The sequence below is a fragment of the Balaenoptera musculus genome, chromosome 8, assembly GCF_009873245.2.
Source record: "Balaenoptera musculus isolate JJ_BM4_2016_0621 chromosome 8, mBalMus1.pri.v3, whole genome shotgun sequence".
Lineage (NCBI taxonomy): Eukaryota > Metazoa > Chordata > Mammalia > Artiodactyla > Balaenopteridae > Balaenoptera > Balaenoptera musculus.
In genome coordinates this window covers 105,883,921-105,900,154 of record NC_045792.1, presented here as the reverse complement: position 1 = coordinate 105,900,154, position 16,234 = coordinate 105,883,921, and the positions used below count along the sequence as shown (strand labels likewise).

At 59.2% G+C, this 16,234-nt stretch overlaps 1 protein-coding gene and 1 pseudogene across 1 annotated transcript in view; one reads left to right on the top strand and one right to left on the bottom strand.

The window, feature by feature from the left end:
- The window catches only part of TPCN2 (two pore segment channel 2), a 31,464-nt gene extending 26,940 nt beyond the window's left edge, over positions 1-4,524 (bottom strand). The window contains 3 exon segments of the mRNA XM_036862101.1: positions 61-125; positions 4,366-4,437; positions 4,440-4,524. Coding sequence (XP_036717996.1) covers positions 61-125; positions 4,366-4,437; positions 4,440-4,476 — 174 coding nt within the window. The 5' untranslated portion in view covers positions 4,477-4,524.
- LOC118899621 lies at positions 4,475-12,022 on the top strand (annotated as a pseudogene).
- Positions 12,023-16,234: the final 4,212 nt, after the last annotated feature.

The window sequence follows — 16,234 nt, the reverse complement described above, 5'->3', positions numbered from 1 at the left end:
AGCCATCGCGCGGTCCCCACGAGCCCCAGGGACAAGCCGCCGGGAGCAGGCGCCGCCCACCTGGATGGCGTCTTCGATGAAGACCACAGCCTGGTCCAAGCACAGATCCCGCCTGGCCACGGCACCTGCGGGCAGAGGGGACACGTAGGGTGAGGAGGGGGCTCGGGAGGCGCTCACCCGCTACAGGGCCACTGAGAGCAAGGCAAGAACCCGGCTGCATTCTTCCCAAGGCTCTGGACCGAGACGCCTCTTGCCCAGCAGCGCGTGTGTGCACGCCCACGGGGCAGGACCCCCGAGGGCTGGGCCCCAGGTGGGGCAGGGTCTGAGCGTGGGCTCCGGGCCCAGAGGAGAAGCAGTCCCCACCCCCTGGGGTGGAGTGGCAGAGGGCACAAAGCAGCCAGTGAGATGGAACCAGGCTCAGGGGGCTCAGACCCCGCTTCCCCACCTACTGGCTCAAAGGCTGAGGGCTGTGGGCTTAAGCTCACTGTGCCCATCTCCCCCTGTCAAATGGGGGTGTTAACAGCCACACAGCTTGGCCCCCAGTGCAAGTGCAGGACCCCCCAGGGCCGGCCCGGCACACAGGACGTGCTCAGGGCCACCCTTCGGCCCCGTCCCACCACCGGCCTCCAGGTGACCTTTGTCAGGACGCTGCACCCCAGCTTACGCGACTGTAAGACGGGGCAGCACTAACGGCCTACCCCCTCACCAAACAAGATCCCAGATTTAACACTCACACAGGAAGACGATATCTAGAAGCTTGAGGTGCTGCGTCACCCTCCATCAAACACTGAGCACTAAGAAGGACCTTCTGAGGCCATCGTGGCCCCCTGCTTGTGTCACGGGCCCACGGGGCCAGGCGACCGCAACCGAGCCACACCGAGGGTGGGAGCCGAGGGAACCTTCACCAACCAGGGACTGGGGTCCTCGGGGCCAGGGAGGCTGCGGTGGTGCAGGTGCCTGACTACGAGGGGCCTTCAGGACAAGTCACGTGGCTCAAACCTCTGGTCTGTCACCTTGGCCTAGGGTTCTGCCCACCGCATGGTGGGCAGCTCTGCACAGAAGCCTGATGTAAAGGGCCAAGAAAGACACGAGGAGCCGCAGCTCACAGGACAAAGGACCCCCCCAGAGAGGCCCCAGAGAGGGTGCAGCCCAGGCCCCTGGGGGAGCAGAGCCCGCACACAGCCCCCAGCAGCTCCCAGATCCGGGCTTGGAAACGAGGTGAACGGGCCTGTCACCATTTCTGTTGAAGATTCTACTTTCACATCTGCCCTTGAGCCCAGCAGCTGTCCAAACCGCCCTTAACCGGTACCGAGAGATGCAGAGAGGCTGAGGCCAGAGGCGGGGGAGGCCAGGCACCTGGGCAGAGCTCCGGGCCCCTGCCCACTCCGTCTGCTGACCCCAGGGACGCAGCTGCTGCCGCTGTCCTCAGGGCCTGTGCCCACCGGGGACGTGGGGGACCCTGGACAGAGACGGGGGGCTGGACTCTGTCCTGTCTCTGCCATCACCTTGCTGTGTCACCAGAACCAGCACCCTCCTCCATCTGGGCCTCAGATTCCTCCCCTGGACGACCTCCATGCTCACGTGAGGCGCCGAAAAGTTCTCCCACGGAGGCTCTGAGGGTGGCGACTGCCTGCTTCCCCTGGAAGCGTCCCGGGAACGCTGTGATGTGAAGGCACCCTGTTTTGTTCCCTGCTGTACCCACAGAGCCCAGGACAGCGTGGGGCTCGGCACACAGCAGCCCCCAAGTCCCACTGATCGACTGAGTGAACAGCCGAGGGGAGCCTGGGAGGGCAGGGTGGTCTGAGGGGCCGCAAGAGGCCCCGTGTCACCAAATCCCCGGGTGAGAATGGAACTCAGCCTGGAGAGATCCAAGGAGACAAGCTTCCTGGATAAGCAGAGACAGGCAGCCAGGGCCCCCAGAGCTCGCTCCAGGACCAGGACTGGGTGCGGCGGAAGGGGCTCCCTCTGGCCACCCGGCCCTCAAGGCACCAAACCTCAGGACACCCTGCTCTGCGGCCCCGACACCGGCCTCCCTTTCCCATCCTGCGGTGGCCGCTTTCCGTGGTCCCCACTGCTCCAGGAGAAAGTCCACACTCTGCCCCCAGCCTGGCAGCTCAGGCGCACACCCCGCCCACCTGCCCGCCTCCTCCCCTGCTGCTTCCTCCACCGTGCGCCCTCTGTGCCACTCACCCGAACTTGGCTCCGCCAAGGCCAAGCTCTCCAAAGCCTCCCAGGCTGTCAGCCCTACCAGGAGCACTGTCCCCCAGCTTGGCGTCTAGGGACTCATTGCCTCAGGTGGCGATCAGCTGTCAGCACCCCCCACCACTGTAGAATGTCGCAGCACAGAGGACATGGGGCCTCAAACACCTCAGCCCTGCGCTGGTCCCCCTGCCCCAAGCCTGCCCTCCCCAACATCCCAGAATAAACCCCCCTCCCCCTCTGGCTCCAGCCCCTGCCCACTCCCCACTACCTGGGTGGGGTCCTGACCAGCTGCCTCTGTGACCCTGGACAAGCCCCTTAACCTCTCTGCGCCTCAGTTCCTGCGGGCCCTACACAACAGGACTGATGGGCAGGCTGAATGGGTTACTGTAGCTAAAGTGCATGCACAGTAAGCTCTTCATAAACATTTGCTATTATTGTTATTCTCAAAGCCCCTTCTATGGCACAGCGACCCCTTGTCCTCTGACTTTTCCATAACCAGTAAGAGGGTAATTCCCTGACCAGGACCAGGAAGAGAAAACCACTACCCCCACCCTGTGGTCACGGCCCATGAGGTGGGGCTGGGTCTGGACCTGACCACCGGGCCCACTGGGGTCCACGGGGCACCCAGCAGCAACCCTCCCCCACCCTTGTCGGTAGGAGAGTCCAGCTAGCTGCGGACAGGCGGACCCTGAGCTCAGGGCCCCATCCAGGAGCCCCGCACGGGAGCTGGGCAGAAACTGAATGAGGCTCTGCAGAGCCTGGCTGGACAGCCTGACCAGGGAAATCCAGAACACAGAGTGTCCTGTCCATGTTCTCAGAAGCCCCCACCAAGGCCACGGCGTCGGGACAAAAAGCCGTCCCCAGGGTCCCCCCTCACCAGCCACGCTGCCTGCCCCGGCTCCTGTCTCTAGCGTGGGTCTCATCTGCCCTCCATGCACTCTCCCGGGGCTGGACCTGCAGTGATCACGGTTCTCCGCCCAGAATGGCCATCAGCACTGACGCGCACCAGCTCTGCCACCCGGCCGGGCACCTGGACTCTCTCTGAATCCTCACAACGCCCCGACCACCCCCCTTTTATTGAGACTCAGAAAGGTTAGCCAACCTGCCAAGGTCACACAGCCGGGAAGTGGTCACACAGCCGACGCAAAGGCTGCATCCCCTGAATGCCACCATGTCCAGGACCCCCGGAGATCTGGCACCGACTGGACGGAGAACTTTCCCAGGACAGCCTCTGAGATGGGCAGGTGGGCATGTTTTCCGTCTCCTGCCAGGGACCCGCCCCAATAATCCCAGCACAGGCACACACTGCGGACCCCTCCCCAACAGAGGAGGAAAGTGAGTCCAGAGACAGAAGGTGGCCCGGAAGGAGCACCCAGTGTGGGTGGCTGAGACAGATCCCAGGTCTATGTTCTTGGACAGGTCCTGGACACTCTCTGGGCCTCAGTTTCCCCCTCTGCAAAACGAGGCTGAGGCCCTTCCATCCCTAACCCAGCACCCAGTGCCCTTGGGGTCTGCCAGGGACAGAAGGACTTCACCCTCCCCACCCTCCCTGGGATTCAGCAATCTCTCTGCGGGTAAACAGGAAGAGCAGGATGGAGCTGCAGAGAAGGAAAGAAGGAAGCGGCCCCGGTCTGGGGAGCCCTGCCCCAAGCCGACGCTGAAGGAGGAGCCTCACAATTCACTCCCAGCTGGGTTCGAATCCCACCTCGGCCACTTCCTGGCTGTGTGACCTTGGGTAGGGGAACGCCCCTCTCTGTGCCTCACTTTCCCCCGTAAGAACTGGGGAAAACGGAAGTGCTTCCTCCTAGGAATCACCAAGGCGATCCACGGAAAGCACGAGGGCCTGGGCGCACCGAGGGGGCCTGCAGGGGGCTGGCTGCCCCTGGGCTGAGCGAGGCGTCTCAGTCCGACCGGTCGGGGCCAGGGCGCGACCCCGCAGAACCTGGCTGAAGCCCGCGCCCTGGCGGGGCCGGGGTCCGCACGGCGCAGCCGTCCCGCCCTCGGGAAGGCGGCTCCCTGGCGCGCAGCGCCGCCCGGGTCCGCTCGGACCCCGGCCCGGGAGCGGGGGCGCGCCCGCAGGGACAGCAGTGACGCGGTACGGGCCGGCGGGACCTCCACGCGCCACCCCTGCGCGGCCCGACCCCTCCCCAGGCCGCGGCTCACCAGGGCCGACTTGGACGCTGTGACAGGAGGGTACGCCCGCCGGGGAATCGCGGCCACTGCCGCCGCGGGTCGGCTCAGAAGGGGCTCCGATTCCTCCCTGGGGTCCGCCATGGGGTCACAGCCCGCCACCCGGACCTCACAGAAGCACAAGACGCGAGTGCCGAGCTCCACTGCGCAGGCGCAATGTCCCCGCCCCCGGGGTTCGGGAGGAGGCGGGGACAGCCCTGTGATGTACGGGGACGCTCCTTCCTACCAGCCAGTGAAGACGGAGATCTTTCTCTTGGAGGCGGGGGCTTAGCCGACCGCGCCTCCTGGTGGGTGGGGCTCAGCTTCCTTCCATCAGGGAGGGGCTCTAAGGACCCTGCTAGGGCTGGAAGGAAGGCCTTCTCAAAGGTGGTCCCCCGGCCAGCTCCGTCAGCATCACGTGGACACGGATTAGAAATGCACATTCTTGGGCCCCCCTCAGACCCGCTGAATCGGAAACTCGGGGCAGGGCCCAGGAATCTGTGTTTTGCATGTGACTTTTGGGTACATGGAGTGAACGCCAAAGGTCATCCCCCAAAATGGAATTTGAATTTACCCTCTGATAATGAAATTAGGGAGGCTAAGTATAATTGAGGTAAAGTTTATAATGACAAATGACACATTTGAAAAAAATATTTACACTATATGTAAAAAGTATTTCCAACATTAATATGTAAAGAGCTTTTTTTCTATTGCTGCAGTGACACATTACCACAAATGTAGCTTAAAACGACTCCCACTTATTATCTCTAAGTCCTGGAGGTCAGATGTCCAGTGGCTGGGCAGGGTTCTCATCTCAAGGCCTCAGGAGGCCAAAGTCAAGGTTTCAGCCCACCTGGGCTAGGCTCATCCAGGTGGGTGGCAGATTCGCTGCCATGCGGCTAGGACTGAGGTACCCATTGCTTCTCTTTTTTATAAATTTATTTATTGTATTTATTTATTTTTGGCTGCGTTGGGTCTTCGTTGCTGCGCACAGGCTTTCTCTAGTTGCGGCGAGCGGGGGCTACTCTTCGTTGCGGCACACGGGCTTCTCCTTGCGGCGGCTTCTCTTGTTGTGGAGCACGGGCTCTAGGTGCATGAACTTCAGTAGTTCTGGCGCGTGGGCTCAGTAGTTGTGGTGCACAGGCTTAAGTTGCTCCATGGCATGTGGGATCTTCCTGGACCTGGGCTCAAACCCGTGTCCCCGGAAGTGACAGGTGGATTCTTAACCACTGCAGCACCAGGGAAGCCCTGAGGTACCCATTTCTTGCTGGATGTTGGCTGGGGGTCATTCTCGGCTCCTAGAGGCTACTGCATTCCTTTATTTATGGTCCCCTCCATCATCGGAGCCAGGAAGAGAGCACTGAATCCTCCCATGCTTTGAATGAGATGCTTCGAGATGCAGCAAGGTGCTTCCAATCCTTTTGACCTCCCCCTCTGCAGCATCTCTTTGCATTTAAGGGCTCATGTGATTACACTGGACATATGGGATAATCCAGGATAATCTCCTTAGTTTAAAATTAGCTGATTAGTACCCTTAATTACATCTGCAAAATCTCTTTTGCCATCTAACTGACCATAACCACAAGCATGATGGGGAGGGGGAGGTCATGGGGCCCATAATTCTGCCTCCCATAGAGCTCTTAAAAATCAGTAAGAGATTATAAAGCAGAAACTAACACACCATTGTAAAGCAATTATACTCCAATAAAGATTTTAAAAAAAGAGAAAAAAATCAGTAAGAGGGACCTCCCTGGTGGTTAAGAATCCACCTGCCAATGCAGGGGACGCAGGTTCGAGCCCTGGTCCGGGAACTAAGATGCCGCGGGGCAACTAAGCCCGCCCGCCACAACTAAGGAGCCCACGCGCTCTGGAGCCCGGGCACCACAACTAGAGAAGCCTGCATGCCACAACGAAGTTCCTGCGTGCCACAACTAAAAGACCTGAGGCAGCCAAATAAATCAATTAATTTTTTTAAAAAATCAGTGAGAAAAAGACTAAATTCCCCCTAGGTGGGAAAGGGGCAAAGGGTAAGAACCAGAAGTACACAAAAGAAGAAATATGAATAATGAATGCTCGAAGCGAAGCTCCACCTCGTTAGAATACAGGCATGCAAATTAAAATAACAATGAAATCCTTGAGCCCATCACTTGGCAAGTATTTAAAAGATGATACAGCTCTGAAGGGCAAGAGTGTGGTTATCCCAGGAGGGTAGAGAGAAATCACAGGATGCGTTCATGGGTTTGGTTTGTTTTTTTCTTAAACAGTCTGCACGCATTTTAAAACCTAGAAAAGCCTCCCGCCCTGTCTCCATCTTGGAATTGGGAGGAAGAGGGAGAGGGACACTGGGACGAGACCGGGGCTGTGGTGAGGAGAGAGGCCGAGACTGAGAAGAGGAGAGGGGCAGAGGGCATTGGGACCGCCCTCAGCTACAATCTTTCAGCTGTCCTCGGGAGAGAGAAAGGGAAAGTGTGGGGGCCGCGGCAGGAGTGGGAGCTCTCACCCTCGGACTCCGGCGTGAGGGGGACTGTGCCGTCGGAAGTCCTCGGGGTAGGCCCCCTATCAGTGGCCAAAGACCTGGGGCTCAGTCCCCTCCTTCCCGAATTTCTGGGCCTGACCCCACGCTTCTCAAATATCCGGGTCTCAGCTCCTGAGATTCCAGATATCTGGGACTCCTCTGTAAACCTGGGGCTCTGTTTCACAGGATTTCAAATATCTGGGGTTCAGGACACTGCGTGCACCAGTATCCGGGGTTCATTCCCCACGAGTTCAAATATCAGATTCGGTCTCCCTCCTGTTCAGATATCTGGGGTTCAGACCCCACAATCAGAAATTCGGGATTCAGCAACCGGCGCCCTCGAGGAGGAGGAGGAGGAGGACAGGACGGCGAGGTCAGACCGGGTTGTCACCCCCTCCCCTCCAGGGAAAGCTTCCCGCCGGCCCCTCAGGAAGGGGCGGGAGGATGGCGGAAGAGGTGGCAAGGGGAAAGCTCTCCTTGCCCCTCTCCCTGCTTGGCAGAGCCGATGGTGGACCCCAGGAGAAAGTGGAGGCTCTGGGCACCAGAGTGACCCCTGCCAGGTCAAGTCCCACTCTCAGGGCCCCCAGGGGCCACCATGCCGGGCCGGGAGCCTGAAGGACCCCGACGTGGCTGAGCTCTACTTCAAGGACGACCCGGAAAAGCTCTTCTCTGACCTCGGGGAAATTGGCCATGGCAGCTCTGGAGCCGTGTACTTTGCCCAGGATGTCCAGAGTAATGAGGTGGTGGCCATCAGAAAGGTGTCCTACGGTGGGAAGCAGTCACATGAGAAACGGCAGGACGTCATCAAGGAGGTGCGGTTCCTGCAGAAGTTCCGGCATCCCGATGCCATTCAGTACCGGGGCTGTTACCTGAGGAAGCACATGGCTTGCGTGGTGGTGGAGTATCGCCTGGGCTCAGCTTCTGACCTTCTAGAGGTGCACAAGAAGCCCCTTCAGGAGGTGGGGATTGCAGCTGTGAACCACGGGGCCCTTCACGGCCTGGCTTATGTGCAATTCCCACAGCGTGATCCGTAGGGATGTGAGGCTGGAAACATCCTGCTGTCAGAGCCAGGCTTGGTGAACCTGGGGCACTTCGGCTCTGCATCCGTCATGGCACCTGCCAACTCCTTCGCGGGCGCCCCGTACTGGATGGCTCCAGAAGTGATCCTGGCAATGGATGAGGGGGCAGTACGATGGCAAGGTGGACGTCTCGGTCCTTAGGCATAACCCGCACCGAGCTGGCGGAATGGAAACCATCGCTGTTTCACATGAATGCGATGAGTGCCTTACACCACACTGCACACAGCGAGTCCCCCGCGCTCCAGTCAGGACACTGGTCTGAGTCCTTCCGGAATTTTGTCGACTCCTGCCTTCAGAAAATCCCTCAAGACAGACCAACCTCAGAGGTTCTTCTGAAGCACCGCTTTGTGCTCTGGGAGCAGCCACCCGCAGTCATCACGGACTTAATCCAGAGGACCAAGAATGCTGTTCGGGAGCTAGGCAACCTGCAGAACCGCAAGATGAAGAAGATGCGGCTGCGAGAGGCGCCCAGTGGCCCTGGCGCTGAGGCCCCAGAGGAGGAGGAGGAGGAGGAGGCCGAGCCCTACACGCAGCGGGCCGAGACACGGGCCGGTCTAGGAGCCCTCCAGCCAGGGCAGCTCAGTCAACAGCCTGGCAGACACCTCTGAAAAGGAGGCACAAGGCCCTGAAGCCCGGGAGACGGCCGCGATGCAGGAGGGCGAGCGCGCCGTCATCTCCCACGGCTCCATCATCCACCGGCTGCCGGGCTCTGACAGCCTCCGTGACGACCCCTGCCCGCCAGAGGTGACCCCGGGCCCTCTCCAGCCACCTGCAGCCCCGGGTCCCACACCCACCACCTCTTCTGCCTGCCGACGGGGCTGCTGCCGCAGCCGGGACCACTCTGCCACCACCGGTACTGCCTGCCGGGTCAGCCGTCAGACCCAGCAGCGAAAGCAGGGCTGAGCCCTGCGGGAGCAGCTGTAGGCAGAGGCGACAACAGCACCAGAAACAGCTGCCGGCGTTGGCGCTGAGGTTGAGGGTTAAGCCTCAGGAGCGGGAGCTCGAGGGGCAGCGCGCTGGCTTTGGGGCTGAGGCCGAAAAGCTGTCCGGGCGGCACCAGGCTACCGGTGAGAAGGCGGCGCGAGCTGCCCAGGCTGAGGCGGGTAAGTTCCAGCCGCACGTCCTCGGGCAGCAGAAGAGGCAGCTGGCCGCCCTGCCGGAGGCACAGAAGCGAACCTACAAGCTTCGGAAGGAGCCGCTGAAGGAGGTGGGATAGGCTGCAGGGGTGGGTGGGGTTGATGGAGGGTCAGGCGGCCCTGCCCTCCTGGCTGTCCCGCTGCCCTTTCCTAGGAGCTCCAGGAGAAGCCCAGCACACCCAAGCGGGAGAAGGCCGGGTGGTTTTGCGGCAGAAGGAGCAGCTATAGCAGTGCCAGGCGGAGGAGGAGGCTGGGCAGGGGCGGCGGCAGCGCCAGTACTTTGAGCTGCAGTGTCGCCAGTACAAGCGCGAGGTGCTGCCGGCTCGTCACAGCCTGGACCAGGACCTGCTTCGAGAGGTAGGCCACCCCCTCCCCTGTTCCCCTCCCAGATCCCAGACACCTACATCCTTTTCCACTTGCCTCACTTGTGGTTGCCTTTCCCCTCTGCCCTCATTCGTGTTACGGCTCGGCTTCTTTTCAACACCTCTTTCGCTTCTCGTGCCCACCAGACCCTCCCTGCTAGAGTTCCCAGGCCCGCCAGGAGCTTGGCTCCCTTTCACCTCTCACCTGCACCCCGCATCTCCCCACCCTCGGCTCCCTCTGCCGAGGAGTCCTGGGGCTCTCACTTCCTTGACACCAACAAGGCTTTCGGACCAGTTTCTGGGCCCTGCCTCTCTTTTGCCTCAGGACTTGAACAAGAAACAGACACAGAAGGACTTGGAGCGTGCACTGCTGCTACGGCAGCATGAGGCCCCACGGGAGCCGAAGCTACGGCAGCTCCAAGCCGTACAGCTCACACGGGCTGCGCTCACCCGCCTGCAGCAGCAGACGGAGCTGGGCAACCAGCTGGAGTACAGTAAGCGGCGTGAGCAAGACCGCGGCAGAGCACGCGGCCCAGGTTCGCCAGCAGCCCGAGAGCCTCAAAGTACATGCAGGCCAGGGTTCCCCGGGCCTCCCGCTCCCTGCTCCTGGGGCTCTGGGGCCACCTAACACAGGCACCCTTAAAGAAGAGCAGCCCTGCTCATCTGGCCAGGAGGCAGACCAAAGAATCCTGGGAGGGCTTCCCTGGTGGCGCAGTGGTTGAGAATCTGCCTGCCAATGCAGGGGACACGGGTTCGAGCCCTGGTCTGGGAAGATCCCACATGCTGCGGAGCAACTAAGCCCGTGCGCCACAACTACTGAGCCCACGCACCTAGAGCCCACGAGCCACAACTACTGAAGCCCGTGCACCTAGAGCCTGTGCTCCGCAACAAGAGAAGCCACCGCGATGAGAAGCCCACACACCGCAATGAAGAGTAGCCCCCACTCACCGCAACTAGAGAAAGACTGCGTGCAGCAACGAAGACCCAACGCAGCCAAAAATAAAATAAAATAAGTAAATTTTTTTAAAAAGGAGAAGAATCCTGGGAGAGGAGGAGGAAGCAGTTCCAGAGAGGAGGATTCTGGGGAAGGAAGGGGCTGCCTTGGAGCCAGGAGAGCAGAGGATGTTGGGGAAAGAGTCAGGAGCCCCTAGTCCCAGCCCACAAAAACAGAGTTTGGCTGATGAGGGAGTTTGGGGGCCACCTGAGGAGGAGATGGAGGAGCTTAGAGTTCCTTCCCTGCACCCCAGGATGGAATGTCTGGTGAGGGACAGCCATCTCCAGGCTCCCTCGGGGTCCTAAACGGAGCCCCCTCCTCCTCTTCCTCCTCCTCCTCAGGGACTGGGGCCACTGTTGGACCCTGGATCCAGCCAAGCTCAAACTCCTCATCCAAGAGGCTACCATCCTCCTTCCCCTGCAACCTCCATCCCCCAGATGCCTCCTGGCCCACGGCGCTCTGTGGCTGGCTTTTTTTTTGCTTAACATTTTGTCTGAGAGAGCCATCTCTTCTGTTGTGTGTATCAATAGTTCATTCTTTTTTTATTGCTCTATATAAATATGCCACAATTTGTCCATTTTAATGACAATGGTCATTTGAGTTCTTTCCAGTTTTGAACTTTTGTAAATAAAGCTACTGGAAGCTTTAAAAAAAAAAAAAAACCAGACATCCCCCCCCGGACCCCCTCCCACACATCTGAGGCCCAGGCCTACTAGCCAGCTCCCTGGACTCCTGTCCCATGGCCTCTCGGCTGGACTCTCCTTTGCGGTGGGGTCCTCCTCCGGCCTCCTGCCCTGCAACTTCTACTGACGCTCCCACTGCTGGCGGCCGGGGGTGGGGTGGCCTGCAGGCAGCCCTGCTGGCCCTCGAGGTGGGGGGCTCCTACCTACTTCTTTGTACAGCTCTGCCCCTGCCCACCACCATCTATTCCTACTCCTGGCTCAGGGCACCGCACTGGGGGCCGTCCTCGGTCTGAGCTGGCGCCGAGGCCTCATGGGTGTCCCTCTGGGCCTTGGGGCTGCCTGGCTCCTAGCCTAGCCAGGCCTGGCTCTACCTCTGGCAGCTGTGGCAGCTGGGGGCAAATGGGTGCGGCGGCAGGGCCCCCAGATGCGCCGGGGCATCTCTCGACTCTGGTTGCGCGCCCTGCTGCGTCTGTCGCCCGCGACCTTCAGGGCCCTACGGGGCCGGGGGGTACCTGGGCCTATTGGCACTCTACCCCAAGACCAACAAGGACGGATGGCCTCTGCGGCCGTCTGCCTGTCCCTGGGCCCCGGCGGGGTAATCCTCTCACTGCCCAACACCCACTAGCCCTGTTGGCAAAGTTTTGGGCCCCGTGCAAGGGCTGGCACAGGCCAGCCAGGGTTTAGCCACCCGCCTGCCCCCCTGGGCCATCCACACACTGGCCAGTTGGCCGTGAGCGGCCCAGCCGTATCCCCCCGCTGCTACCACGCAGCCAGCGCCGGCTAAGCGCCCCTGCTTCGCACCAGGCACCACCAGGGACTCTAGCTGCGCGGAGATCCCGAGCCCCCCAGGGGCCCTGCCTCCCTGCAGGTGACCAACTCTAGCTCCTCCCCAGCCCAAATCTAGAGCGCTGAAAATGCGCTTTATCTCCCACTACTCAGTGAAGCTTCTCCAGTCCCAGTGCTCTCCTCCCCTTCACCCCTCCTTCCTCGGGACGCTTCCCCACCTCACCCCTAGCCCTTTGGGCCTCTAGACAGGCAGCGTCCTCTGCCGTGGAGTCCAGAGATTATATTTGGGGGTTCTCCTGATGCTCCCCCCCCACCCTAAGTTATTGCTGTTCTCCCCCCATGTGCGCCCATTCTCACCCTCATCGACTCAGTCCCAGGGCCAGGGGTGGCAGTGGGTGGGAAGAGTCATGTGTTTTTTTTTTTCTCTCGCTTAGGTTTTGTTTTCCTGTCTCCCTTCCAACCTTTCCCTCGCCAAAAAAAGAAAAAAGACAAACGCAAATAAAATACCTGAGCAGAACTGTAAAAAAAAAATAAATTAAATAAATAAATAAAACCTAGAAAAAAGTAAGACATTTTTGTTCTGAAAAAGGAAATAATAGATGCACACAGCCCTTTGCAAAAATGGCCCATCCCCCAAGGACTTGTCTTTACTGCAATTAAAGAATTCCTTTGATGTTCGTACAGACTCATGAGGCCTGAGTGAAATGCAGTGCCGTGTAAGCATTTACATGGACTTTATGGAGTCAGTCAAGGCTGGTTTGGATGCAGGTGGGGTTACTAGAAGTAGTGCTCATAAAAGGGGAGAGAGAAACAAGGTTTCTCAGATGCCAGTGTATGCCCCTGTACAACCAAACGGACCCTGGGGTGCAGACAGATGGCCTCCGTGCCATGTCTACTACTAGCTTTCAGTAAGTAAGTCAGCCTCGCGCTTGGAGGTGCCCGTGGGGAGAGAAAGGGCTGGCGGGGCCCTCTGGGTGGCCGGGTCCTCACGACAGCCTGGTGGTCCCATGTGTGGGTCTCCTGGAGCCCACGGCACCGACTGAGGGGGACAGGGCCAAGGGAGCAGAGCTGGCCTGGGAGTGAAACCAGAGGGGCACCAGCCTGGCCTCGATGTGACCTCAGGCAAGTCACAGCCCCTCTGCGTGCCTCAGTTTTCTCTTCTGTGAAGTGGGATCATAACAAACTCAAGACCGCTGTGAGGCATGAAGGGGATGGCACTGGCCCTCAGGACTCTCTGGGCATACACAGCCCCCCCCCCAGCAGCAATGTAACCTCCGCTGAGGTCCAGCCCCCGGGTGAGCTGCCTCCTCAAGGTCCAGCCGCTCTGTGAGGTTGACCAGGAGCCATCACTCAGGCAGTCCTGCCCAGCAAGTGTCTACTGAGCACCTGCTGCGTGCCAGACGCCAGTCTGGGTGCTGGGATACAGCAGTGAACAAAACAGGTGCTTTGGGATGCCGGCATCCTGACTGCTACTTCTTTTCCTAGGCTGGCCCAGCTCTGAGGCCGCAGGCATGTCATGCCCCTCTCTGAGCCTGTATCCCCATCTGTAAAGTGGGGGGAGAATTACACCAGCCTCACACGGCTGTTGGGAGGATACAAGCAAGGTGACACATGTCAGGCGCTGGGCAGAGGGAGGCACTCGGTGACAGGGGCCAGGTGGCCCTCGGAGCTCCTCGTCTGTCTGGTCCGGTGGAGGACACAGACGGAACTGGGAAAGGGGATGCTGTGACAGGCTTGGAGGAAGGGACGCAGACTCAGTGGGCTCTGGCCACACCCCCCAAAAGGCCATGGGATGGGGAAACTGAGACCAGAGGTGACAAAGGCTCTGCCAACGTCTCCCCTTGTCTGTGGCTGACGTTGGATGAGGTCACCAGGCCTCCTCCCAGCTCTGCCCATGGGTCTTTCTGGTGCCCCAGACCAGGAGGCAGGCCTGCAGGAAACCCGGGGTGTGACAGTGACATCACCTGACACCCCTACCCCCATCTTCCTCTCTCCTTCCCCTTCCTGCCGTGGACCTACTGTCCCTCCTCCTCAGCCCACAGGGAGGTGACGGCCACGGCCAGAAGCTGCCCTAGGGACTTCCCTGGCGGTCCAGTGGTTAGGACTCTGTGCTCTCACGGCCGAGGACGTGGGTTCAATCCCTGGTTGGGGAACTAAGATCCCACAAGCCGCGTGGCGTGGCCAAAAAAAATTTTTTTAATAAAATAAAATTAAAAAAAAAAAAAAAGAAGCTGTCCTAGAACCAGGGTTCCCAGATCCTCGGTCCCCTCAACCCACTGGACACTGGGCAACAGCAAAGAGGCCACAGAGCCGCTCCTCCCGCCTTGGGGATGCTACACTCTGCGTAGGCTGTGGAAGGGGGCGGTAACTGGGGTGATCTCCTGTGCAGCCTCAGCCCCGTCAGCAGAGCAGAGCTCAGCCTGGGAGGAGGCAGCCCTTGCTGCACCCTGTAGACAGCTGCACCCAGACACAACCCAGAATCATCTCTGAACACACCTGCTGTGGCTTCAGCGACCCTCCCGTCAATATCTCAGTGCTCACAGGACTTCAGTCAGTCATCTTCTTCCTCCTCCCGATTTCTGCCGCCCCACACCCATCTGTACGTTTATTTATCTTATCGGTCTCTTCAAACTGATTTAAATGGATTGCTTTTCCCTGCTTAGTGTCATTGCAAGCAATAAATGTCCCAAACCCAATTTCACGTGCTACTTATGTTTTTCCTAAGACACATTCAATGAAATCTTTGTATTGGTTATCTATGGCTGCGTAACAAGTAACCCCAAAACATTATGGTTTAAAATCACATTTACTGTCTCCCAGTTTCTCCCAGACTGGAATCCGAATACAGCTTAGCTGGATGGCTGCCTGTGTCTCTCCAGGCTGCAGTCAAGGTGTGGCAGGGGCTGCAGGCACCTCCAGGGACCGGGCTCACTCAGCCCCAGCGGCTGTGGGCTGGGTGCAGTTCCTCACGGGCTGATAGACCAAGGGTCTCAGTTCCCTGCCCCATGGCCTCTCCATAAGGCAGCTCACAACAGGGCAGCCGGCTTCATCGGAACAAGAAAGTGAGAAAAGTCGGAGAGGGCTAATGCGATGCAAATCACGGTCCTCTAGAACCTAATCTTGGAAGCAACATCCATCACTCCTGCAACGGGGCAGTCACAGAGCCGCTGGTTTACAAAGCAGATGAGAAAGGGCATCCTTGGCACAAACTCTGTTCCCTGCCCTGCGCCCAGGCAAGGAAACAGACCTGAGATTCATAAGGGGCCAGCGTCGTCCTGTCTCCTGCCACCCCCTACCCCACACACACCGTAAATGAACGAGGAATCCACCCACCACCCCCCGCAGCTGCCTTTCCAGCATGGCTCTTGTGGTCCTTGTCCCCCAGAACCTGCAGTGGAGGAAGATGTCCTCTTGGTGGGGACACTGGCTTTGAGTCAGCCTGGGCATCCTTCATGCCATACCAGGGCCACTGTTGGCGGCTCGCAGCATCAACAGAGAGCTTTCTCTCCCAAGATACCCGCCCGCAGGACGCACCAAACGTGGTTCGAACGACAGAGATGCCCCCACGGCTCCCAAATGCTGGCCCCCAGCAGTGTTATTTTGGGCAACGTGCCAACCGTGTTGGCACATTTCTGCATCGTTTCATAGGGTTATAGGGTTAGAGGCTGCCAGGGCATGGAGGAGGCCCCAGAGGGGCCCAAACGTCTTCCCAGCCTGGGCCCATGACCGTCAGAGGTCGGGCACCCTGGGCCTGCTTCTGACGCTTTTTGATCTCATCCATTTCCTTCCTGGTCAGTTCAGGCCAACGCCCACCATGGGGCTGGGTCTCCCCTGTCACTTGCAGGAGCAGAAAACATGTGCCCATGGTTTATGTGCCCATAAAGCCAACGTAGCTTTATGGTTTAATTCATTCACTCACTCATTCATCCACGCATCTATTGAGGGCCTCCTGCATGCCAGGGACTGGCCTAGGTACTACTGAATAAGACAAAAGATGCTCCTCGTAACAGTTTCAAATGATTTCTAAAAGCACACGGAAGAAAAAATTTAAATCACCCGTCCTCATGGTTACAAGGGAAAATCATGGGCCTGGAATCATGCAGATCTGAATTCATATCCCTGCCCACGACCACCTTCCTGAGCTCGGGCAGCCCCACCCCCTTACTGAGCCACGGTCTCTGCCTGTATAAAACGCGGATAATGATGGCGGCAACTCCCGTCTGCAGCGACAAGGGACACGCAACAGGGCCTCAGACCCTGTTCCTCCTCTCCTGCCCCCTCCCTTCTATACCATCTCTGGGAGAAACA